This window comes from Lathamus discolor, chromosome 8 (genome assembly GCF_037157495.1).
Source record: "Lathamus discolor isolate bLatDis1 chromosome 8, bLatDis1.hap1, whole genome shotgun sequence".
Lineage (NCBI taxonomy): Eukaryota > Metazoa > Chordata > Aves > Psittaciformes > Psittacidae > Lathamus > Lathamus discolor.
The window spans coordinates 9,689,777-9,714,969 of record NC_088891.1 but is presented as its reverse complement, the minus strand read 5'-3'; the positions used below and the strand labels follow the sequence as shown (position 1 = coordinate 9,714,969).

General features: G+C 39.5%; 1 protein-coding gene across 6 annotated transcripts in view; it reads right to left on the bottom strand.

Moving 5' to 3' along the window:
• IL16 (interleukin 16) overlaps nucleotides 1-25,193 on the bottom strand; it is a 49,176-nt gene that overhangs the window by 8,518 nt on the left and 15,465 nt on the right. For 4 of the 6 annotated variants that reach the window (XM_065688277.1, XM_065688272.1, XM_065688274.1 and 1 more), the window contains 13 exons: nucleotides 22,121-22,517; nucleotides 12,954-13,090; nucleotides 12,270-12,402; nucleotides 9,965-10,058; nucleotides 9,349-9,491; nucleotides 7,033-7,143; nucleotides 6,294-6,408; nucleotides 6,003-6,076; nucleotides 5,707-5,920; nucleotides 4,537-4,654; nucleotides 3,385-3,517; nucleotides 2,433-2,520; nucleotides 1,308-1,783 (listed from right to left, as the gene is read on the bottom strand). In XM_065688277.1, the coding sequence (XP_065544349.1) occupies nucleotides 1,308-1,783; nucleotides 2,433-2,520; nucleotides 3,385-3,517; nucleotides 4,537-4,654; nucleotides 5,707-5,920; nucleotides 6,003-6,076; nucleotides 6,294-6,408; nucleotides 7,033-7,143; nucleotides 9,349-9,491; nucleotides 9,965-10,058; nucleotides 12,270-12,402; nucleotides 12,954-13,090; nucleotides 22,121-22,483 (2,199 nt within the window). In that variant the 5' untranslated portion in view covers nucleotides 22,484-22,517. Of the gene's footprint in view, nucleotides 1-1,307; nucleotides 1,784-2,432; nucleotides 2,521-3,384; nucleotides 3,518-4,536; nucleotides 4,655-5,706; nucleotides 5,921-6,002; nucleotides 6,077-6,293; nucleotides 6,409-7,032; nucleotides 7,144-9,348; nucleotides 9,492-9,964; nucleotides 10,059-12,269; nucleotides 12,403-12,953; nucleotides 13,091-13,939; nucleotides 14,042-22,120; nucleotides 22,518-25,193 lie in introns of those variants that run through there. The other 2 variants (XM_065688275.1, XM_065688276.1) reach the window with 2 other exon arrangements.

The following is a 25,193-nucleotide window of genomic DNA, read 5'->3' as shown; positions in this document are numbered from 1 at the left end:
TTCAGAGCACAGTCAAAAATATCAAACATTTTTGGCCATGAAAAAGCAACCTTATGCCCTACAGAACCCCTATATGAAACTGAGATATGCAGGCCTCAAACTGACTAATACAAAATGTTTGGGGAATAAAGATTAAAAAGTTAAGGTTTTCTTCTTATCATTTAGAATAACTGAATACTGAAGGAGTAGCAAGTTGCATGCAGTGATATGTTCAACAAGTACTTGTTTCCCTGTATTTTACTTCTGAAAGAGGATTTTCTAGTAGCTTCTGACAAGTGTGTTTCTACTGCTGTCTTTTTAGTATATGGTAAAAATGTGACCTTACATGAGATGGTGAACTGAAACTTTCTTGGACATTAACATTATACATGGATTTCAGTCTAAGATCATTTTATTTTGATCTCTGCAGCTTAGGAACTGGCTTGGCTGTTTGGTGGGGTTGTTATTCTTCATTGCATTGAGATCTGTTCATTCTACTGGCATATTACTAAACCCTGGAGGAAGAGGTTTCATTTTTAAACAAACCACGGCTTTGTTTCAACATGCAGATCTCTTAATCCCTCACGCTCATGCAAATGTGAAACACTGTCTTTCTGTTCTATCTTAGATGAAAGGGAACTGAAATTTAGTAACAACAAGTATACACTCAGTTTTTCAAATACTGTAGCTCATCAACAAATATATGTGTGCCTCACAATTTAAGTGGGTTTGTTTAGTATCTGGTCTCAAGAAATGTGCATGAGCCCCATATTACCTGCTGTACATAATGTTAGCACTTTCTTCCAATAAGAATCCAATACTGAAACAAAGAAATTGTTTCATGACTTTTCTACTTCATAAATGATTTGACTCTGTAAGTGTTGAGGTTAAGATCAACCATACCAAGCCAACCACAGAGGCTATTCAAGCTCCTCCAGCCCCAGCGCAGACCACATTGCTGCCACAGTCACACGGGAACCAGAGAGTGCTCAATACCACCAGTGGCACAAGCTCACAAGGAGTGACAGTGAGGGAGAACTCATACTTGCTGCTGCTGTCTTTGAGATTTTAATTCAGATTCCTTGATATAGAAGAAAATTTCCTCCAGACTCTTCTCTGCCTTCTGACCTTAGTTAGAACATCATGTTTTGAACTAAACTGGCTTCACCAAGATACATGAATTATTTTCCAAACAAACGAGCCTCATCCTCTTCCCCCAGTTCTCACATACGTACACACTCTCTTTCATCCATGCTCTTCTTCCTGCCATCCTTTCCTTGCTTCACAAATGTGCAAGCACAAGAAACATTTTGCAAATTTTACTTTACCTGAACACTTGCAATAGGTGATACAGCCACATCTGACACAAGCTTTTCTTTTCTGTCAGCATTACCCTGGTCATTACATGTACAGTCCTGCTTAAAATATTTCCTTGGTGGAGGTTTGGGTTTTGATGATTTAGGTTTTCGAACAAGGATCTCCGATGATTTCTTAGCGTTTTGCAAGGGTTGACCTCCTTCACTACAAGTAGGAGGGGAACTTCTCTCTGAATCATTACCAGATAATGAGTATAGCAGGCCAGGTTGCCTGGTAATTGGTACATCAATGCTATGTACTCTTGCTTTCAAGTCAGTCAGTTGGTATGCAGCATCATTACTACACGAGGATCTAGGGTTGTAGCTGCTGTCACTGCTGGAGCGGGTCATAAGCTTCTGTCCTCTGCGGTTACAATGAGCAGCATTCCTTTCAATATGTTTTTCACATGGGTGTCTTCCATGCCAGCTCATTTCCAGCTTTTTAACACCTGTATCGGGAACATGTTCAAAATGTCCATTCAGATACATCACTTCTAAGATTCAGCTGATAAATTTTGCAGCTAAATGGCATCATTGGTTGATGCAAATGTATGATGTATACGTTAAACAAGGATTCAACAGTTACGCTCTTGAACAGCAAATAAAACTACATTTTTCATACATATGTGTGTGTGTATATAAATCAGCAATATAGTTTTACTGATGATGATTGTTACCTATGGTCCTTTAGAAGAAATGGGGACACTAAAAAGAGTATTGTCGCAATATGTTACTGTAAGAGGATGTCATACCTGAACTGGGCAAATAGCTCTAATCACAACTGCATATGCCTTTCCTGATGGGGGGATTAACAAGCCATTTTACCGCAGGACATCACCTGCATCATGCAGTTCTTTGTTGTAGTCCAGTCACCTGCTGACAGTTGTTTGAAAAGCTTTAAGCTGAGGCTATGAATTGGAAGAGATGGGTAACAGCAAGAGGAAACTTGCACAGAAATTTTTGCTGGCTATCAGACACATGTGGCCTTTCCTTCTCCCTCTGGTAACGTACGTTAGGAGCATTGTCCTGTGAGTTCCTTTTTTCCATTGTTCCTTTCTGCTCAAGTCAGAATTGCCACGTCTCAGTGAATGCACTTACCTTCAGTACTCCATTGGTGTCTCTCCTTTCCAAATCTGTTGCTTTCCACAGCTTGTGCAACAGCTTCTTTTAGCTGTTGCTCAGACACCTAGGAAATATCATACCATTATACTCTCATGAGATTGCTGCTGGGTGATGAGTAGCATTTCAGAATTTATTCCTTTCACAAAAAAAAATCTAAGACCTGGAAGTACTCTAATAGAAATGAACAGATCTAGTTATATCACACATCAATTAATTTTGAAGCTAAGTAACTGTGCACTATTATATTTATATATATTCCAGTATCGGTGAAGTATATCTATGGATATGCTATCGGTCCTTTAAATAGGGATCTTTCAAAGATGCTCTTTTGTGTATTTCACTAAAAGTGAATTTCTAGATTTACCAGTCCAAGAAAATTTAATACCATGTTTTTATGATAATATATGTGAAAATTTATAGTTGATAATTTATATGGTTTTTGGTGTTAGGAAACACTTTGTAGAAAAAACTTGCAAGAATATTTTACTTCAATATTGAATTAATTATAAAGATTGGCTGGGCAAGACTTGAATTTTAACTACTGAAAGATGGGTGCATAAGCATCTCTTTCATTTTGGGGGTTGTGTTCCCGCTTTGAAATTATTATTATTGCAAATTCTTTCTTGCATAAGAAATTCACTTCAGTTTTCTTCCCTACATGTTCTTTCTGTGTTCTCCTTATTCACAGCACAGAAACTCATACAGGGCTGTCTCCAGTGAGCTTCAAGTCTTACAGGATTATAACCAATATACATCTCAGGTTTGTTTGTGTGCAGTGATGTTTGCAAAGAGATTATCATCTTTGTTATCAACATTTTTTCACCTGTTCTAGATTAGCACCTACTAATCTTAACTTAGTTTTAGTTAAACTTAGTCTTAGTTCTCAGTACGTGCTTTATTGTAAGTCAGAAAGAATGCAGTGTGCTACCTGTGGTTCAGGGTGTCTGCTAATAATAATCTGCACTGCACCAGGATCACAATGGCTTAGCACAGCGTAAACTTCATTAAGAGTCATATTTTGTACTGAAGCTTCATTAATTTCAATAATTTCATCTCCACACCTAAGGAGAGATTGAAAAAAGAAAAAAGACTGAGGATGCAAACAAAACAGACCTTGTCTCACCCCTGTGAAAATATACAAAAAAGCAGATTCATGTGGTTGACCTCTAATTTGATCACAGATTAAATTGTTGTGCCTCTTTGTTCCTGTTACAGAAAATGGGATGGGAAAGAGTTGGACAGCAAGGTTTTTTTTGATCTAAATGTCTTGTTGCATGCAACCTTTGAGCTTTCTTCATGCTCAGCTATGCACACTGTGTGTCTTTGATCTTTCTGTTGTATGCAGCTCAGCTCCTGCTTCCACCTACGTCTTCCTTCCTTCCTTCCTTTCAAGTTAACACTTCACTTTTCATGTCTTTATGGTCTCCTAGTGTTATTTAAGATCAGAAAGGATGTAACGTTTCTGCTACGTGTTAATAACTTGATAATAGAAAAAGTCACAGTTCTTTCAGCTAAAATCTTAGGCATGTAGAGAGGAAAGTTACAGGGCATCTGAAGTTAAATCAAAAAAGCCTTCACTAGAAATTCTGTGTTCTGTTCAATTCTAAATATTTTCAACCTTACAATACTAATTGGTCATAAATCTTACAAAAATTCATTTCTAAACTCCCAGTAAATCTCATTTCAGCAAAACTGTATTTCTGTTGGGTAAGAAGGGATAGAATCTGAGGAGCTTGCAACAGGAAAAACTAGTGCTCAAACAAGGCAGATTACACCATATGTCTGGGGTTTTCCAGATATTTTCTCACATTTGGAAATCTCCTCCAGGAAGGATTTGATATGCTTCTCTAAGACCTTCAAAGTTAGCCCAGCCTGGACAAGAGACAATCATTTCGTGGGGTTGCTATATACAGAAATCCCACATACCCTAAATAAGGATGCTCAAACCCTCAGAATAGCACACATGCTTCAAACTCCCAGTATGCAGTATTACTTGCTGCCCAAACAGATCAAATGCAAAACCATAAAAGAGAGCAATGAAAAACCTGTGGCATAAGACAGACCCTCTTTCTCATCCTACCTGAGTCTCCCATCCATATGTGCCACTGAGCCTGGTGAGAGGGTATGAATAAAAATCCCTGAAATACACTGGAAGTAAGGGATGCTGCATAACCCGATTCCAAGGCCAACACCTGGCTCTGAAAGAATTAATAATAATAATAGAAAAAGACATAAGAAATAGTCAAATCAAGCCATTGGAGAGAACTTCTTTTAAACTGTCTTCAATTTAGTTACCTTTTTCTATACAAACCAGAGTCTTGTGTTCGTGAATGTTTCCCACTCAGTATTAGCCGTTGTTCCTACTAATTTTTTTCTTTTCCTGTTTTTCTTTTTTCCTCTCTCCCCACTCCCTGATTAAAGTGAGTGCACACCAGTATTGCTTGGGGGTTCCAAGATCTGGTTTGCAATTCATTACTGGTGTGTCACAGACACAGTGCAATGCATTCTCTCATTACAGAAGAATTCAAATGACTTTAGGAGACAGAATAGGGAAAAAAAACGAGGAAGAAAATTATCAAAAGAATTAAGGATATGTGGCTATTGGTGATATTTGCTATATCATCTCAATCTCCTTTCTGTTTTATATAATGCAGGTTAAGATTTTTGTGAGTTTACCATCTTTGCTCTGGACAGTCACTTTAATGTCAAATCCCATGCTGAGTGTTTGGTAAGTCATACTGTTACTGCATAAAGACTTTTGTTCATTGCTTTGTTGCCATGTTTAAAAGTTTATTTCATTCTGCCAGTGGTTGTTTATAAATAGAAGATGATGACAGTTGGAGAGGAGGTGAAAGAACTACAATGCTAAAGTATTTTATTTGCTTTTATGCCTTTTCAAAAATGGAATTAACTTCATGCATAATTATGGGTAAGAGTTGCATAATCTGCTCAATAATTGGTAGTTGTTGCCAAGAGGTTTACTTTTTCACATGCAGGATATGAATGTGACTTTAGTGCTTGAGTGGAAAAAATTAATTATTGGCTCTTGAGCACAGATGGTGTTCAAATTCCTGCTGTTGCTAGATAGTTGTTAGCACTAACAAGCACCAAGATCTAATTTAGCCTAGTAAAAAATACTTAGTTCAGAAAACGAATCAGGTTAGCGAGGAAAGACATCCAGAGAGCAAATAAACAGTGTTTTGTCAATCAGTGCCTTGTTTGCCAGTGCTCAGTTAATTTTAGCCCTTACCTTTGTTTAGGGTAACTTCCATTATGACCCTGTCATTGGGCTTTGTAGCATTTAATGAGAATGCTGCACTTTCTGAACTGAAAGAGCTGTTTTCTTTGGTTATGCATGTACTAGAGCTCAGTGATTGGCACAAGTGGGGTGACAGACAGCTGGAAGCAGAATGAGGTGTGCTGAAGCTTGTCCTGACTGTAAGTGTCAGAAGACCCTTTTTGGCCTGCTAGAAAGAAAAGATAATGGATGAATGAGTTGAGTTCATGTGTGTAAAGACAGAAACTGCTGAAAGGAGAGTACATGACCTTGAATTTTTGTAAAGCATCATAATGTGTTAATCCATGCATAGATTCTCCATTCAGTTCCAGGATTTCATCACCTGTTTTTGAAGAGAAAAATGTACTATGTTATTATTACTGTATTGTGCAATAGGTTACATGATACATACATGTACTTGAAAGGAGTCTTGCAAATACAGTAATGGATGCAGGTGTAAAAGTGACTTATGGTTCATTTCAGCTTCACTTTAATTTGCCTTTAGGTATCATTCTTTGGGAACCTGGACTGGGAAAAGGGAGAGAAGTCGTATTTCCCACCTTCTTGTAGCCTTCCATCAGCAGCAGCAGCTCCACCAGGAAAGATGGTTTTGACATAGATGCCTATGGGTCCATAAATACTGTCTTTCCCTCCAACAATGCTGAAGCCCAAACCCTATTTTTTTGAAGAAAAAGTGTGTGAGAGCCCATTTTCCGTTCCTACAATATTTCATGTGTAGTTTCTTCTGTGTTACCTACATGGGCAGTATGGTCAATGGAGTAGTATAATCCATGAAGAAAGAGTCAAACACAGGAAGGTGTCTAAATTATTTTTTTTTAATGTCTTTGAACCAGTAGGTAGCCTTGAGATATTAATTTTTCTGTTGTCCTTAATTTCCTCTCCCATAAATGAGATTGATAAAAACCAGCATATCAGATCTTGATATTACTACTAATTTCAGACACACAGGTGGAGATCTCTTGGAGGTATCTCTGTCTTAGCTTCTACCAAACTGTTAATGTGTTGTAAATTTGAGCAACACCAATAGACTTTCCTAGGCAGATACTTTTCATCTACTTATTCTTTGCTTAGATAGTGTTGCTAGCTAAATGTGGATGTGTTATTAGAACCTGAAGACTGTGCTTCAGCAAAGAGATACTTCAGAAGCTTAAGAACCAACTGAACGGTAACTTATCACTCCTGGCAACTTTAATACCTGAAGTCACTTCCCTGCACTTTGCAGATTACATTTGTGAAATGAAGTAAAACTCTATGGTAAACCAACAGTGCCAGTCTTACCTTCCCTTGTCCTTTCATCAGTACGATGTTTGAGATAACTGAAGCCTGTGAGCCACAGGATGCATGCACTAGCTGTGCTGTACTTAGTGACCGAGATGGCCTTGAAATTGCCTGTGAACATAAAAAAAGAAAAATCATTTTAATAAAGAATCACAAATTCTTGGGCATATATTAGGACAACTTGTTTGTTTCAAATTTTCCTCCTCATAACCACATGGCATAAATAGTACCATATATTAAAGCGTAAAAAAAACACTAAATAATTCTTGCTAATTTTCAGAAGTCACTTGTTATTCAGACCATCACTGCTCGTTGAAATTGTTCCACAGTAACTAAGCCATTCTTGCTAATTTTCAGAAGTCACTTGTTATTCAGACCATCACTGCTCGTTGAAATTGTCCCACAGTAACTAAGCCAGAGTGAAACTAAGAATGTTACCCTTTGAAATGGTGCAATGGTGTAGAATTATTTATGCTCTCACGTGATTCTCCATGCCACAATTCCATTTGTGGCCATTATGGGCCCTAAACAAGTATTATTATATCTGCCTGTAAGAACTGAACTAAGAAACAAGAAATTCTAACTCCTTCCCTCATCTTGCAACTAAACAACTTTCTCTTGGGAGAAATAGAACCTGTTTTCAAGCATTTCTCCCAGAATATAACATAGTGCTCACAAAAGATCCTCAGACTGTGAACTACCTGTGCTGCCTCTGTTGAGCCACCACATAGGCTTCTTTCTACTGCTGAAACAGGTGAAGCACATCCTTTTTGCTTGATAACCAAGGTAAGAAATTTCTCAGTGTTTTTCCTCCCTTTATTCCATAAATAGTGAATTTCCTAACTTCAGCCCCTGAGATTCAACCCATTTTAATGAAACTTTAGGGAAATATTTAATGAAAACCTCCTATCTGAACATGGAATTTGGTATTGCAAACTGATTTAAGCACTGGCAAAAGTAATTTTAAAGCTAACTATGCATGAATTTCAGCAGGGCCAGTGTTAATTGTACTTATTACAAGTCCAAGAGTGTTCAATGCTTTTTTTTGTAATGCAGCAAAGTGAAACTAACAGGTGTTGAAGCATGTGGAACATCAGCCAGAATTTCAGCTTCTGTATATGCGAGAAAATAAGTCTCGATTTTGACATGAAAACAAGATTAATTGTTTAGCATGCGATTGGGAACATGATTAAGAGGGAAATGTCTGTGCAATACCAAAAACATTCTCTTCAAAAAGCATAACTCTGCCAGATGAGGTTGATTCCATTGTTGGGCTTCTGAATCGGCAATCAGAGGTTTTCAATTTTCTTTTGCTTCTGTGTGGGGCACTGTATTTAGTATTTCTGTGTGTGGTGGGTAACAATGCTGAAAACCAGGATGCTGCTAAAGAGCTTCAGCCAATGGGTGCATGTACCACATAGGACCCTCAAGCAGCAGGAAGCCCAGCATATCCCCGAGGGTCAGTGTGTCTGCATGAGTGATGTTAGGTTGGGATGTGTGCTTCAGCTTGTCACCTCCTCACCCTGTGGAAGCCCAAGGTGCCCCCAGGGTGAGGGACTGGCCAGGAAAAGGCAGGGAGCAGCAGTAAGTCCCCAGCCAAGCTTTAGGCAGGGTGGGAGGTGGCAGCTGAGCACAAGGAGCTTCACCTTCATCTCCCCACTCCCAGCTTGAGCTTGGGGACCTTCATCCATAAACGCCAACACCCTCTCTACCCTGCCTATCCTCCGCTGTCTCAGTCATCTGTGAATCAGTTGGCATCCATCTGGACAGCAAGAGACTGTCAGTCTCTAGCCCACGTTTATGGGGTTGTTGAAATATGTCTGATTCACCGTGGGGCAGAAAGCAGGATGCCTCGTGCAGCCAATGAAGCTGAAGGCAGTCACTATCAGCCATGAGGTGACTGCGGAGCTCGTGGTGGCGGAGCCCAAAGCTCAGGCCAGGGTTTTATCACTACCTGCACAGAGCATCTCCACAGCCAGCGGCAGGAAATCACTCAGGAAGGGCTCTTCAGCGATGAGCTCTGAGGCGGCTCTGGGTGGCTGCCACAGTGGTGTGAACCACACGGCAGGACTGACGCACATTGTAAAACCTCCTGGGGCAACGGGAGGAAGAAGGTGATGGAGAAATGGCATTTTGCTGGCGCAGAGCCTCACAGAGGACAGATGGGGTTAAAAAGCGGAGGAGGCCACGTGCGCCATCTTCCCTGACCGGGTCTGCGAGATAGGTTTTGGCGGGAATGTGACTGCTGCGGTTGTGGAGGCATTCTAATTGGAGACAGTTCTGTCTGTGTTTCAGGTGAGTTCCTGCGTCACTTACTGGGGTTCTGCCTCCAGAGAAGTCCAGCTGTTGGGAAAGAGATTTGCGGCTGGTGTGGAGAGCGTGGGGCTGCCGGTCTCTGAAGGGCGCAGCTTTCTGGGGCACCGCGCAGTCCATCTCTCCGATCCAGTACGAGTTTATGCCTGACAGACATGGCGGGAGAAGCGTGGTTATTTCTCAAGCGTTGGACATTTCTGCACATTCATTTTATCAGGTAAACGTTACTTAGAAATGTTTTTTCTCTTGTAAATCTCTCTGTGAAGGGAGTGATCTTCTTAATCCTAGCTGTGGGGGTAGCCATTGATACTGAATATAATAAAAAGCAAACATTCCCTACCAAAAAAGCACTGGCCTATTTAGAATACAGCTACATAATACATATATATAATACAATATAATACAGAAAATAGGATGCTTACGCACGAAACATCTGACTGTAGGAGACTGTGAATATAAAAGCTGGTGCTTTTACGCATCAGCGATTTTTAGCTAAGGATCCCAGACTAAATTTGGACAACAGCTGCAGTTTCTTTCATCACTGCAGTACCATCACACGATGAACTGCTGTGCACTCCCAGACTATTACAAGAGAAAAGAGTACTTCTTTGCAACTTACTGGTTGAGTTACTGCGAGCCCGTTGACATGCAGCTTTATTGTGCAGAAAACCATTTCGTATTTCCAAAGGCTTTTCCTTACAGGTTGGTGTTTCCTTAAAAAATAAAAAAAAAAAAAAAAAAAAAAAAAAATTGCTGAAAATGATCTAAACTTGAAAATAGAATTTCTCCTAATTTGGCTTGCATAAATTTCAGCTTGAATCAAAAAGCAAGGAGAAAAATAAATTATTTAAAATAAACAAGATAATGAAGGAGAAAGCAGCTCAAAATGTTGCTATAAAATTATTATAATTTTCCCAAATAATAAGATAGAAATAGAATCAGGTTTTTATACAAAATGGACAGAACATTGATTGGAAACCTCCAGTTGGCTCAGACAGGCAAGTATTTTGATGTATGGGTAAACTGTAGCCATACTTGTTTAATATCTTGAAATAACTTGTGCTTTTGTGTCATTGGTCTCTGTCACCTCAGAAAGGCCTCAGCTTTGCAGTGGGGGATAGGCATCTAACTTTTCATTTCAAAGAGATACTTTTTAGGCAAAATATGATCCGATTGCTTAAAAACCTTTGTGGACTAGGCTTTAGTGTTTTGCAAAGATTCAGCCCCTTCTACTTGGAAACTGTTTGTTGCTTTGGAAAATATGGCCACTAATTCTAGCATTTTAAAATCTGCAGGTGAAACATTCAGCTCTCTACATGCAGGTTTTTAGAACAGTTTGAAAACAAATTATTGCATCTGAATAAGAGTTGATGTTGAGAATAATTTCTGGATGGGAAGGGTTCCTGAAAGTCCTGCTTCTTTTGCAACACAGGGAATGCCATTGAGCCAGAGGGAATCACAGTTTAAGGAAAAACATTACTAAATACAGACAGCATATGAAAACTGAAATATAGTAGACCTCCAAATGTAGAAGAGGTTTGCTCAGCAATATTATAATACCAAAAGGGGGTAAGAAGGCCACAAGAGCAGCATCAGAGAAGGATCTATATATTCTACTCTGTCTGGATCCAAACAAGACAAACACTTTCTTCCAGAAGCCTGACTTGGAGATACCTCAAGAACTAACGAATGATAATTTTCCTCTTCGACAGCAGGTGGAGGCATTGTCAAGTAGCGAAATCCTACTAGGGCTTTCCAGTCCCATTCCCTTAGGATATTCTTCAAAATAAGAAATGCGGAGAAGATAAAGAGGCATTTTGAAAACGATTTTGCAGTGTTTCTCTTGCCAACCCAGCTAGCTTAAAAAGCCTTTTCTATTAACCCTTAATTAATTTGGTGCAGGCTTTAAATGCACAAGTCACCTGGCTGCCACTCTGGTGGCACTATGCTACAGAATTTTAATGTAGATCATCTCTGGACACTTAGGCTTTTAAAGGAGAGAAAACACATAGAAATCTTGGCAGAATACAGCAGACATCTGGGTGAGACAGTTCACTGGCGTATTAGGAAGAGGCACACTCAGACCTGATAGCAGCTCTAGTCAGGGTTTCTTTCTCAGCCTAGGATTATAACATAACTTTCTGTGCGACCTATTTGCAGATAACAGAAAGTGCCTTTTTCTCCTTGAATATTAAGATCTGGACTCTGCAACAAATCTCTTTCTGAGCTCTATCATCTTCAAAGTGGTAAATGTGTGGTAGGAGACTAACTCTGTCCAGTCATCATCATCCAGAATTACTCCAGAATTTGCAAGCAAAAAGCCTTTGGTGCCATCTGGCTGGGATGCGGATGAGAGGCCTGAAATGCAAGCCTGAAATGAAGTGTGTCTAATCCAATGAAATGGACTCTGTGAAAGAAAGATCAAAAGAGTTTTCCATGGAAAGACTTGGTGATAATCCAGGGTTACTGACCTGCTAATGCTGCCTCCTGTTCCCCTCTCTCTGTAGCACACTCCAGTAACATTCACTGTGGGAGGTTTTTAGATCCTAGACCCACAGAACTACTTCAGTACAGTGCCTGTTGTCTGTCTTCTGGATTCATGGGTCTTCCCTTAAATCCACCTCTGTCTTTGCTCAACTTCCAAATGGAAAATTAACATTGGCAAGCTAAGTGTTTCTAAAAGGAGGGGTCATACAGCTCTTGCTAGAATTTCAGAGGGGCTTGGCCTCCATAGCCTCTGTTTATCTGGGGAAACAAAGCTATGCTGAAAGTCGCCAGAGTCTGACCACAAGAGGTTTGGGATTTTGTCAGGAAGAGCAAAAACATGTTCTTCAAACGTCTGATGCACAAATCCCCCCTCTCTCTCAAGTTAATTTCAAGTCACCGCACAGCTTGTGGGAGGGGACCACAACTTTAATACTTACTTTGCTAGCCATTATGATGTTCACCAGCTGTGTTGTTGGGTGAATGAGAGATTCAGCCTCCTTGCTGGACAGATCTTTAAGTGATTGTCCATTTAGTGTTAACAGGTCATCCCTTGGGCTCAGACATCCATCCCTTTAAAAAATAAAATAGAAGAAAGGAACACATGCTGTGAGATGTCTTGATGTGTGATACACCCCACCCTCTGCTAGGATTTTTCCCTGTTGCTGCCCTCTTCTGCTCAGTCCTTGTGATCAGTGACTGCCTTTCCACATACAGCTTACGTTTCACCAAAATATTCCTCCTCTCTCACCATCCTACATCTACAAGTTGTTTTATTCCCTGTCAGGAACTTTGTCTTACATTGCTAGGCTGGTGACATCCTACATTGCCCTTTAATAGGGCACCTATTTGAAAACTTGATGTTACATATAGTCTTTCATTCTTCCAGGTTTTGTTTCTTAGTGTAATTGAGAAGCATTAGACCCCTGAATGTTCGCAGTTTTATTTTTCTAAATCTTAACCTGTCTCTTCAACTGGAAGTGGTATAAGGAATGATTCCAAACATCTCAGCCTTTCCCTGAAGCTAAGCTTCAAGGCATAGCTTGTCACAGAAAGCTGGTCATGCAAAATATGTGCAGACAAATGGTTCCCTAATAAGCCTGCTGACTTCACATGTACTGTACCTGTTTGCTGCTGTTCCAGCAGGCACATGGCAGCCTGTGAGCCCCTTCCAGAGAGATGCACATTTCGGGCTCCTGGAGAGCTTTATTCCTGAGCTGCTGTTCCCTGTGGTTGCACATAGCCTGCAGATGCAGCTGTCCTATTCAGAAGATGAAAGGTTGCATGAAAGAAAATGTACCGAGGATGTTAAAAGTTACTTAGTTATCTTGAACCTTTTTAAGAAATACAGAAAGTGTTCTTGTTCTTAGAACCAGATTGCCTCCAAGTAGAACAGGAACAGGCCTTTAGCACTGTGCAGTTGTGAAAGAATAATTGTGTTATTGAGTCAGTGTTTAAAAAAAGTTGTTTTCCTAAAGGCTTCGGTGGCTTCTGGGTACAAGAGGGAAGTATCAGAATAAAGTGCCCCCTTACATAGAGGGGAAGAGAACAGATAATAGACTTTTCATAGTAACTGGACAAATTTTGTCTACATTAACTATTATAAGGGAGGAAAATAAACATGTGTCAGAAAAGGAAATACTCTGGAAAACAGAAGAGGTCTGAATGGAAAATAAGTGTATACAAAACCCTAGAAGCTCCACCCCTGCTGCTGCCTTGTTAAGAGGAGGCAGGGGAGCAGAGAGGTCTGCAAAAGTGGCAGATTCTTTGTCTACTCTATTTGAGGTTTCTGTAGTCTGTGTGTTGCATATGGAGGACTAATTACAAGCACATTTTTAACAGAGTTATGAATCATTAACAAATGGCCATACAGAAAGATAAATAGTGTCTTAAGTCATATGAGTAAATAAACAAGGAATGGATTGACTCAGCACGTGGAGGACAGCACATTCACCAAGGAAATACGCTCCTGCAGCACATATGCATGTATGTTTAAAAATACAAAAGAGACAAAAAAAAAAATGGAAAGTTAGCACGCAGTTTCTTTTCCATTTGCTTAGTAAATCTCCTAATTCAAGTATTAACTCATACTGCTCCTAACTGAACCCACCTCCTCTGCCCTCGCCAGCCTCTCCATACTCCACAAAGTGAAGAGGGCTCTCAGTGTATCCTGGATCCAGGCTTGTTCCCAAGAGATTTGTATGACTGAGGTATAGATTTCTGAAGGGGAGGCAAATTTCATATGTTAGGACAGGCCACAAGACATAGCGGTGGTCAACTGTCTGTATTGCTCCCAGGTCCCCTGGTCAGAGTGGCACGAACTATTTCCAGTAATCTGTAGTCCTTTATCAGCACAAGGAAAGCTGTGTAACCATCTTCTTCACCATCAGTAGGGGTTAGAGTTCATCCAGCTCTGAGGGCTAAAATCATTATGTCCTTTGACCACAAATCAATATGCATCACATCATGACTGACAGCAAACACAAACTTTGAATTTACAGCAATGTCAATAAAGTTCATTATCTTGTGAGCTGACTGTTGAAGCCTGTTTCCCATTCTGAAGCTTGCCAGAGTAAATCTAAGCCTATGAATGAATGAAGTATTTAACTTGGAGCCCTAGGCTCAATGCAGGCTGAATTCAGTAGGTAATGGCTAAGGGCTATACTTGTATTGCCTGACCTGCTCACTCGGTGCGTTTGTTTGCATTCCAGATTGTCTACCACTAATGAGGAGTGTCTGAATTTTATGAAGACTTTTCTATTCATGAAGAGTGCTTCTAGTGAGTAATGGGTAAGTGTATAAGTATGGACAGAATTCTATCTTAAACCAGATTGTTTGAATTCTATATTTACTTTTCACCCAAGGTAAATATCTTGGGAAATACATAACTGAAATCAGGACTACATTGTGCTCATTTTTATCTTGTGTCACTGTTTTGGAATTTTTGTTGTGATAACAAAATAAAGATTAGAATTCAGATGTCTTAAAATTTCAGATGTTGAGTAGCAAAATATGTGAACTACCTTTTCCGTTTGTTTACATTGGTCCTTTGTTTTAGGTATCAGTAAGAAATTACAGGCCAGATTCTGTGTCCATGAAGCATCCATTAAACTCACAGTTTGCAGTAGTGTTGTTGAAAAACACGAGAACTGTAAGATATATAGTAAAGGTAGGAAATTATTCTGTTGGTTCACGAAGTATTTTGGGATGTCAGCTGATCATGGGTTGGGGTTGAGGTGAAAGAATAATTGTATTATAGAGTCAGTCTTTTAAAAAAGTTTGTTGTTTGGTTGTTTTTTTTTTCTGTAGTCAGAGCCCAAATTTGGATTTGCCAACTTCTCTTGTTAGGAGTCTTTACTATTGCGTACTTCCCCCTTTAAATAGCTATGTATCCTCTCATATATACTGGTCAGGAATGCACACAGAAATCTGCATAGCTGTTCACACTTCTTTTTGTTCTTGATTTTAGCTCAGTGTTGGGCCTTTTCAGACTGTCCCCACCTCCTCTCTGTTAAGAGCACAGTCATGTTTATATCCTTCCTAAATCTTGTTCATGGTGTTTATAAAAATCCTCATAATTAATTGCCCAGAAGTTTTTGGGCTTTAATCAGTTTCACAGGACACCACAAAGTGCAATGGGTTTGGCTCTGAAGTTTTTCATTGCAGTACCACATAAATCCTTTGGGGAAGTTTTATTTTGTACAATGTGGCACAGGCCAGACGGGAAATTAGGGATTGTATTGGGTCATACATGTGAAATGACACCAAGTAAAACCTGATACGAGTATTCTTTCCCAAGTCAATAAGTTGTATGCACCTAGTCGGAAGGAAATTTGAGGTTAAATCTGTTGTACACTGCAGAAAAATCTTGGGAACAATTTTTGTTTAAATCTGTAGTCATTTTACCAAGTTGCACTACATTTGAAATTAGCTCCGTGTGTCAACGCCTTCTGCAATTAATTTATGTGAATCATTTTAAAAAAGAATGTTTTTATGGGCCTGGAGGGACACGTGGCAAATACCTGTATGTTGTCAGCATCTACGCTTTTTTTGCACTTTTTTGGGTCCTGGATATAGATCACTACATTCACATCCAAGTTATTGCAACATGACAGAAAATTAATAAAAGCTGTTCTTTAGAAAAATAAACATTTGACCAGTTCATGTGCCAGCAGTCAATTTGCTTTGGGTTTTGTTCTTTAATATTTTTTATTTCCTGTCTCATTATTTTATGCATAGAAATACTGCTGATGGTTCCAAGAGTAAAGACAGCATTTATTTTGCATCCTACTCCTTTTTAAAGTGTTCCGTTTGTTCTGAAAAGAGATTTATAGCTCTGAATGTAATGAATGCTGAAAATTTGCTAAAATAAAATTGGCAGGTGGATTCTAGGTCAGCCTTGCCTTGTGTTTATTAGGACATATGTTTAAACACATATTTACTGTAAGTAAATAAAATCCCTCTGCTTATAAGAGGCTTTTGCCACCTTCAAGGCTCTGAGGAAACTTGTATTTGCATTATAATATTCACTCATGGCTTTTAAAACAAAATGAAGAAAGTCTTCAGGAGTGCATGAAAAACAAAATATGTCTGTAAACTGAATCTGCTTGGTTGCACAATGAAGAGTAAAGGTTGAGTTCAAGAGACTTCTTGAATGCAATTTTGTCACAGGTGAGAGTAGATTAAGTTTTCATGAGTTTAGTTCTGGAAAAGTAATTTGTGCTTCCAGGCCAGCTCTCCTGCTCCCCCCCTCTTTTTTTTTTTTTTGTCATGCTAAATGCAAAGCTTTTGAGGATGTTTTTCTATCTGCCATTTAAGAGATTTCTCTTCCCTTCGTGCTTTCATTAGGCATTTCTAGCCTACAGTCCTGTTTCAAAACATCTAATTCCAGATGTTGTTTAGAAATAAGGGTAACCATGGCATCTGTGGAAAACTGAAAAACTTTTGTGTGCTCTTAACGTAAAACACAGTGGTTAGATTGTCTGAAATGAAGTAAAGTATTATACAAGGCTAGTTCAAGTAAGGTCTTTGACTCAGCTAACCAAGCGTATGACAATGAGGTGATTGACTGCTGGTTTGGAAAAAAAAAAAAGACCAAAAAATAATCTAACAACAGTACAATAATGAATTTAAACATTTAGCTTTCTGCCCTCCTGACTGTGAAATGGCTGGGATTTCCAGGGGGAACATTAAGAGAACACAGTCTTTGGGGATTTTCTTCAATAACCATTTTATTTCTGCATCAATTTTAGCAGATGGAAGTCCAGATTCTGTCTGGCATAAACTGTGTCTGGCATAAACTGACATGACTCCACTGACTCTGACAATGCCTTGGTCTTTCCAAAATATTTATAGTAGATGTAATTCATTTTCCCAGCAACATATTCCCTTTGCAATTAATTAAATGGCAGAAGCTAGAAACCCTTCGGATGATGCAAGAAGCAGGGCATGGGATTAAGGTTCTGCCCAAGGCAGATGATTCAGTACATCAGATGTTACAGATGAACTTTTCCACCAATCATTTGGCCTTTGGTATGTTTTTCTGTGAGTCTTTGCCCTGGCACACAATTTGCAGCACACACTGTCTTAACATAACAACCTCTTTCCCAACTTACTTTGGAGATAACATGGCCCCAGTGTCACAAAAGCAAGAAGGCCAGGAAGACAAAAGGAGAGAACAAGTAGGAAAAAGGAGTAGGACACATGAATGCCTAAATAAATGCAGTCTCCTCTCTTGGCTTTGTTTTTTTCATCCTGCCCTTAGGCTCATGTTAGAGACCTTATGGTCTGTTGCTGTAACACTTGTCCTGGTACCAAAGGGCCAGCTAACTGGTACTTGCATAAAAGTGAGTTAATGAAATTATATTCTGTGGTGACCAAGGGAGAAAAATTACCTTTGTCCTTCAAGCAGAGGGCCAGGGACCAAAGGAAGCAAGAATAAAATCTCTAAAATTGAGTGAAACCATACAGTTGGATCAGCTTGGATCCAAAGTTTTGGTTAAGAGTCAGCCGTTCCCTCTTATAGTGTATTCTAGATGTTACTTCAGCACTGCTACTACCCCCTCTGGCTGGTAACTCTTGATGCTTCCCAGGGCATTGTTGGTGCAAGGAAGAGGTAATGAAATGCTGCTTTTGAAGCAGCAATCAAGCCCAGCAGAGACTGCTCTTCTCTGAAGGAGTTGATATTATCTAATCCTGTGTGTTCTCCCTACAGCTGACAAAGTTTCAGGCTTTGTAGTGACACGAGCAGGCACGGGCATCTTCCAGTGTTTGCTGTGTTGGTGCACAGGGTATCAGACACTGCTCACAGTGTTTTTATGTTTTCCTTTCAGGCCACTTGAATATAGCTGATTCTGTGAGAAGTGAACTATAAAAGAGATCTGCTTGTTTATACACTGATACACTGACTTTCCAGCTCTGCCCATACCAGACTAAGCACACCGCATCTTGGAAGCTAAGTGGTCCAGGAGCTGGCTGAACAGATGACACCCAGGTAATTTTGGGTGCTCTAGATGCAGTGAACAATAGGCAATATGAGTGAACATTGGAACACAGAAACCAAATGAATTAAAGGGCTGTTCATCTGCTGTCATAGTTGCTGCCAATACATTTGAGATGGGGGAGGGAGGGGAATCTTTGCTATTTAGAATATATAATGAGATCCTTTGAAGAGGATGTATAGATTTATGGATTGGACTGGGAATTTTCTCAGGTGCTATCTCACAAGGCAAAGTTGTTACATGCTCTAAGATTTTGATACAGCTTCTCTTTGCCTGGATGTGCTCTTCTACTGCTTTCTTGTACAATTAGCCAAGCAGAAGGAGAGAGATGGGTGGGAAGTTTATGAAATTATAGTTCTTAGTGGGAACATCTCTAGCTGCCTTCCTGCTGAGAACAGGTAGATGAATGAAGCTGCTGATGCAATGCACAGAAGATGCTGAGGACACAGAGACGACAAGAAGGAAGAATGTGGCATTTGGCAGGAAATGGGTAGTAGTTAGGTGATGTACTTTGCTGCAGATATGATTCTTTAAGTGCTCCTGACTTCTTCTTTCCTCACTTGCTTTAAAGTATCCCATAACCAACTGTTTTCTCTTTTCCTGCCTTTGCAATTCCACACTCTCTCTATCATCTCCATTTCCTCTTCCCCAGACTGTCTCCTGTTTAATTCCATTCTCTGTACATCACAGTGGCGGCTTTTCTGTGAAAAAAAAATTACTGGAAATAGGACTGCAGCAGGAAAGTGAGGTAGATATCTGTGGCAGTAGGATAGGCTGAGGTTAAAGTAGGACATAACAGCTAAGGAGTGTTACACAAAGTCCTGTGTGACCTAAAGTGGCCGTGTCTTGGCAGGGTGGGAATTGCCATCTGGTCATCCAAATGTCTGAGGTAACTGCTTAGTTCACATGGATGGAGCGCTGAGGTTTTTGCCGTAAATATAATGAACTGCCCAATAATGGTGGATGAGCTTCTATTTAGGTCTTGTCCCAACCGTATTTCCTTCTACCTGTTATATCATCAGAATTTTAGCCTTCTGAAATTCGCTTGTGTATAATAAGATCTGAGTTCCAGCTCAAAGTCTTTTCTACAGGTAGTGCAGTAAGAACAAAGTATTTGTGGTGATTCTCTGTAGTTTAATATAGGTTGTGCTCATGCTGCAGTGCTTCCCTCAGTGGCTACAGCAACATTTTCCATTGTAGACTGAAATGAAAGAAATTGATGTCATGATGCACAGATGCTCTCTCTTCAATCCTCCTCTTAGCTCTCATTTCCTTATTGTAAATAGCACCTAGTTTCTCAGACTGTTAGTGAGGGACACAGAAACATTCTTTGGCATCCTAAAGATTTTGAAATCGGGAAAAAACACCTCTAATACATATGCATAAGTCCTGAAACACTGGCTCATGGTTATGGTGAATCCCATACATGAGAGTATGTCTCAGATACTTAAGCTTTGATACTTAAGCTTTTTGAACAGAAGAGAGGAATTAGTATTTGGAATACTGATGTACCAGGTTCCCCCTTAGCTCTGGAGAAGAAATGCACAAGGCACATTAAATCCTGCAGCACTTTCAAACATTCTTCTCTCCTTACAGTGTGACAGCAAAAATAAAATGGTTCAGTTCTGTGAGAGTTATTAGCACCTTCAGAGTCATGCTTTTAGGGCTGAAGGCGTTAGAAAGCAGAATAGTGGAATATCCTCAGCAGCACCACAGAAAGAATGGAATCAATTTTCCTGAACAAAGACAAGGATCCTTCAGCTCTGAGTCACACATCATGAATTTCTGAAGTGTCACATGGGGAGAGCGAGTGTTATGCTGGGACTTGAAAAATACTTGTTGACTCCTTTCTGAAAGAGAGAGGATTTAAGCTTAAACACTCTAAGACACATGGTACAGGAAGATTTTCCTGATAGGCTCATGCCATATGGCAGATAGCGATCATTGATTTCATACCACAGGGCAAAGCCTCAGCAACAGTAGTACAGAATAAGGTCAGTGTAGCTGTTACCAAAGTTCATCTTATTTAGCATTCTGAGATAGGACTTTTTAGAATCACACACTGATCCGTGACTCTGAAAGGTATGGAAGATTAGCGAATAGCATTTCAGAAGGTTTATATTGCTATGAGAGCTCTGGAGAGGGAATTCAATGTACCTATTTTTGACAGTGGCACAAAGCAACCCACATGCTGCTGCAACAGACTGAGTTGCTGACTAATTTATGTCAACACTCATCCATGATCCTGAACCATCCTCTTCAGTGACACTAAGCCTAAGAGTGGATTTATACCCTTAGCAGTTGTATTTTATTTGCAATGGCATTACTTATGAGACTTGCTTTGTTCCCCAGATCCCTATTTGAGCTGCTTGCCAGCTATAAAGCAAATGGTCTAAACTTACAGTCTGCAGTAAGATACTGAGTAGTTTCATATGGGTATCGATCACAACAGCTATTGGAGCCCTGTGTATTTGGAGGTAGGCAAGCAAATAGATTGTGGCAGCTGACATATGCCTGAAAAGGTGCTTCAGCTTTGTTAAAAGAGGGGGGACTTCACAGCAGCTGCTCCTTCTTCAGTCACTGGAGGAAATCAGCAGAGTTCATATGGACTATTTCCAAAAGGGAGGAGGTGGTATGGTTTTTCAGGTGACTGAGTGTGTTCTAGGACTTGGGTCAGTGTCACCTATTTATGTTTTCTGTCAGAATGTAATAGAAAGTTGGCTTGGTTTTGTCCTTATGTTGGGACTTTGCCAGAGGCTGAAACATCTCGTATCCGGAACTCTGTATTGCTGCAGCCTTTAGATTATTGAGCTGCGGGCTGTGGTCATTAGCAAGAAATTCAAGGAGTAAGGGAAGATTCTGATTTTCAGTGGCATTCTGCTACTCTGTGTTTAGATGTAGAAGTCTAGTTTTAGCCAATTTCTATTGAAGGTATGTAAAAATAATATAAATAATACAAGAAATATTTTAGCAAAAGAATCAGTTCTTTCACATTAACTACTATTCACACAGATAAAACCCATATAATAAGGGAGGTGTCATGAGGACACAAACTGCTAAAAGATGTCATACCTACAGTGAGGTCCCTTTCATGCATCACATCAATGGGCAGAGAGGAAGTAGAAAAAATAGGATATTTTCCTAATTCAGGATTGTCAGAAAACTGAGATAATTCCTGAAAAGGAACTTTCTAAAGGCATCTAAAATATACTGTTCAGACTGAAAAAATTGTTCAGATTCAGGTTAACATAGTTACTTCTTGATTAAAGAATAGTGTTGTAATATGAGGCTGTCAAGACTTTCTTACATCTCTAGGAAAAAGTGTTATTTCTGGTGGTTTTAGAACCATCACTACCTCCTTCCTGAATCAGAGAGAAAGAACATCTGCCTGCTGAATCTCCTGTGTCTTTCTTAGTATTACTATAATTCCTACTTAAACAGTTTGTGAGACCTCCCGGCATCACTTTACAAATGTACTTTACTATAGTGGCAGTTTTATATTTTGAAGTGAATACTATATTGCAGGTAGAAAGCACCAGCTGTGCTAGTCTGAATACACCAAGAGTGGCCTAGCAGGCACTGATTCCAGCAAAACGTCAATCAGTGCAGTGCAACAACACAGCAGGGAAGCTAATACATTTTCATGCTGTTTATACAGAGCAGTAACACTGCAGGCTCACAGTTCTCTGAAAGAGCAAAGTACAATCTTGTACTCCTGCAAAGTATGAATTAATCCATTTAGGAGCTGCTGCAGTGGAAAACATTACAATATACTGCACCAAATTGCCTACCTTAGTGAGTAACTTTCTTCTCATGTTGTTGCAGTTCTCGTTTGCTGCAGCTTTGGACCGGACTGTGCTGGTGATCACGCATGGAGGATCAGGTGGGCTGTCTTCTGTCTCTGATGTGCATGGCACTTGTGTTCTAGGACAGCAGTCAAAGTCCTCCTGACCCCAGCTGATCTCAAAGGGATCAGGGTATTTCTCATCAGGACTTGACCCGTCGTCACTGGTTTTGGCATTACAAAGTATAAGTGATCTTGAAATGGAGCGAAACTTTCTTGACTTCCTGTTCCCAGCATTGCTCTTTCGATCCATCTTCAGAGAGCTGGTGGTGCTGCCCTTTTTCTTATCATTCTCCCATTTATGAGGCATGGTAGTTTCAAAAACTTTCTCCTCTTCTCTGATGCTAAATATCCTCCAGGAAAGGAAATATATAAAGTAAGTTGTAATATACCCCACTTTCTTCCACTTAATAACCTACGCTACCGAAAAGCCCTAATGAATAAATCGAATCAACAGAGCCTTTCAGTCTGCTAACAGCCACGTGATATCTTATGACTTGCTAATTCTGTTTCTGTGCAGTGCTCTACTAAATTCTCCTTCACCTTTTCATTCTCTTTCCATGCTACGCAAGCGCAATGGAGTGCTTTTAATAAATGTTTTTCGTGTTTCCATTGTGCTGCTTGCTTTGGGCTTCTGCTGAATTTGCATGTTGAAATCCCAAATTGAAAAAGAAGACACTTTAAAAACGTTACTCTATCCTCCTAATATTATTTGGACAGAGGAAGCTCCTTCTCAAGTTTGATTCATGAAACAACTGCAATTCAAAGATTAATCAAATTGTTGATGTTAAGTTCCTTGCCTGGCACATCTGATTTGTAAGTGGTTTAGCAAAAGTACATCTTAGGCATGAGAGAGTAAGGAATGCTAGGCTGCTATAAAACTCCTACCTTTGCAGACCAGACCTCACTTAAGACCGTGCATTTAACAGTAACAGAGAGATCCAGTGAAGCACTTAAGATGTGAATATCTGATTAGGGATTGAAGTCTATAAAGGAATACAGCTCCAATATATCAATCAGAAAGTGTCCCATTACAAATGATCTGTTTCAATGTATGATTCAGCATACAAAATTAAAAGAAAACTGAAGAAATACTATTCAATCAAAATATGCAAAAGTTGGAGCTTTTGTAAGTAATGAGCATGTTAAGATAACAAAGGGGAGCTTTGTTAAACTGTTTGCTTTTTCTCTCAGAAAAAGTTTTCTGGAAATATTTTGGTAGGTATGTCAGTGCTGAAAATTCAGCATGAGGAAGCCTACACTAATTACTTTGACTTTCTAACTTAATTTTTATTATCATGTTTATTACACGAACTTTCTTATTGGTTTTGCAGTACATAATTGATAATGTATGCTGCCATTCCAGAAAAAATGTCTCTTGAAACTTAAGGATTTGCATAAATCAAAGATGCTGTAGTTGTTATATACAAAATTGAAGATCCATGTAATTTGAAAAACACTTCTCAGGTATACTATTGAGAGAAAAGTTTGTACATTGTGCTCCAAACTGGGTTGTTGTGTTTGTTTTGGCCTTTTCTTCTGCTTCTATGCAGAATTAAGTAGGTATGTAAGCACTATGTACTTGAAATGCCACTAGGGATACAGAAATAAATGGCAGCAGATTTTCTAAATGATTTTTACAACTGCAACAATAAAGAGGCCTGCAAGTTCTGACCAAGCCGCATTCATATCATAAAGCCAAGCCAACCTTATAATAAATCTGCAGTATTATTTCCTCCCCTACTCTCTTCCTCCTCCTCCCAGTAACGAGGAAACAAAACCAGACTATAAACACTATGCCACTGAGTACCTGTCTGAGGGACTTTTATGGTGTTGCTGGAAAGATACACAATTCAGTGTGAATCTGAAGCCATTTGAATTTGTAAAAGAAAAAAACTTTGTACACAGCTTTTTCGGAGTGCAATGAGGAGCAGGAATGAGGTCCCTTCATCTCCCAAGGAAAAAAGATGTTTATTTATGCAGTTCTTTCTGGTATTTTTGATAGGTAATGCTTCTGCAGCCTTCTGTCATAACGTATTTCCCATCATACCAATCCTAATATTGCTCTGCTCCCTGTTGTCTCTTTTCCAAATCCCTAACACTTTAGAAACTTGTCCCCTGAGTATTGGAACTCATTCGATTTCCCAGCAGGACACTATTCCAGGGCAAAGTTCAAGTCTGAAAGTATCCAGAGAACATGTCACATTCCACAAAGATGGTGTGTTTTCTGCCCCTTCCTGTGTGTCTTTGGGATCCCCTCTGCTCCTGTGGGGGAGCCATTGGATAGGAACATTGGAACTGAAGTCACTGGGCTCCCACCTTTACCCTCACTGGCATGAGGGAAGCTTTCAGGGTCAAAATGAGCTACGGTATTCTCTATTCCCTTCAGTACATAGAATGTTGTACTTATTTCTTTTATCAGTGTCTCTTCGTATGAATAACAAGATTTGCAACCATGGCTGAATGTAGCCACTATGTGGATGGAGGACTGCCCAACAGCACAGCCACGCTCCCTTCTGACACAGAGCACATGCTGAATAAAAGGACATCTGAACCCAAGTGTAAGGACACAGTAGTCAGAGGGAATGGGGAAAGGTACGATATAGATGGAGCTCAGCTTTAACACATGAGCTTTGTGGGGGACGTGGAATCTTATTTCTCTAAGATTGCTCTTCCCTCCTGCACTGTTGAGAGAACCTACTTTTCAGAGCTTCTATGTAATAATTCATTTTGAAGTACAGAGATGAAAAGTGCTATGAGTCATATTAGAACTATAATTTTGAGAACAGAAATAAGTAGTTGGTGGTGGTATAATTCAGCATCACAAGTTTACAATTCTTTGTATGCTTCTTTTTTTGTTGATTAGTTAAAATCTGACTGACACTTATCTCTACTAATATGAAAAGACTTTCAAGCTTTCAAGATTTGGAGATTTTCTTCATTTCTTTCTTAAAAAAGAAATATATATATATATATACTTTTTAAGTGTTTTGGTAAGCCTAAAGCTTTGTCTTTTATAT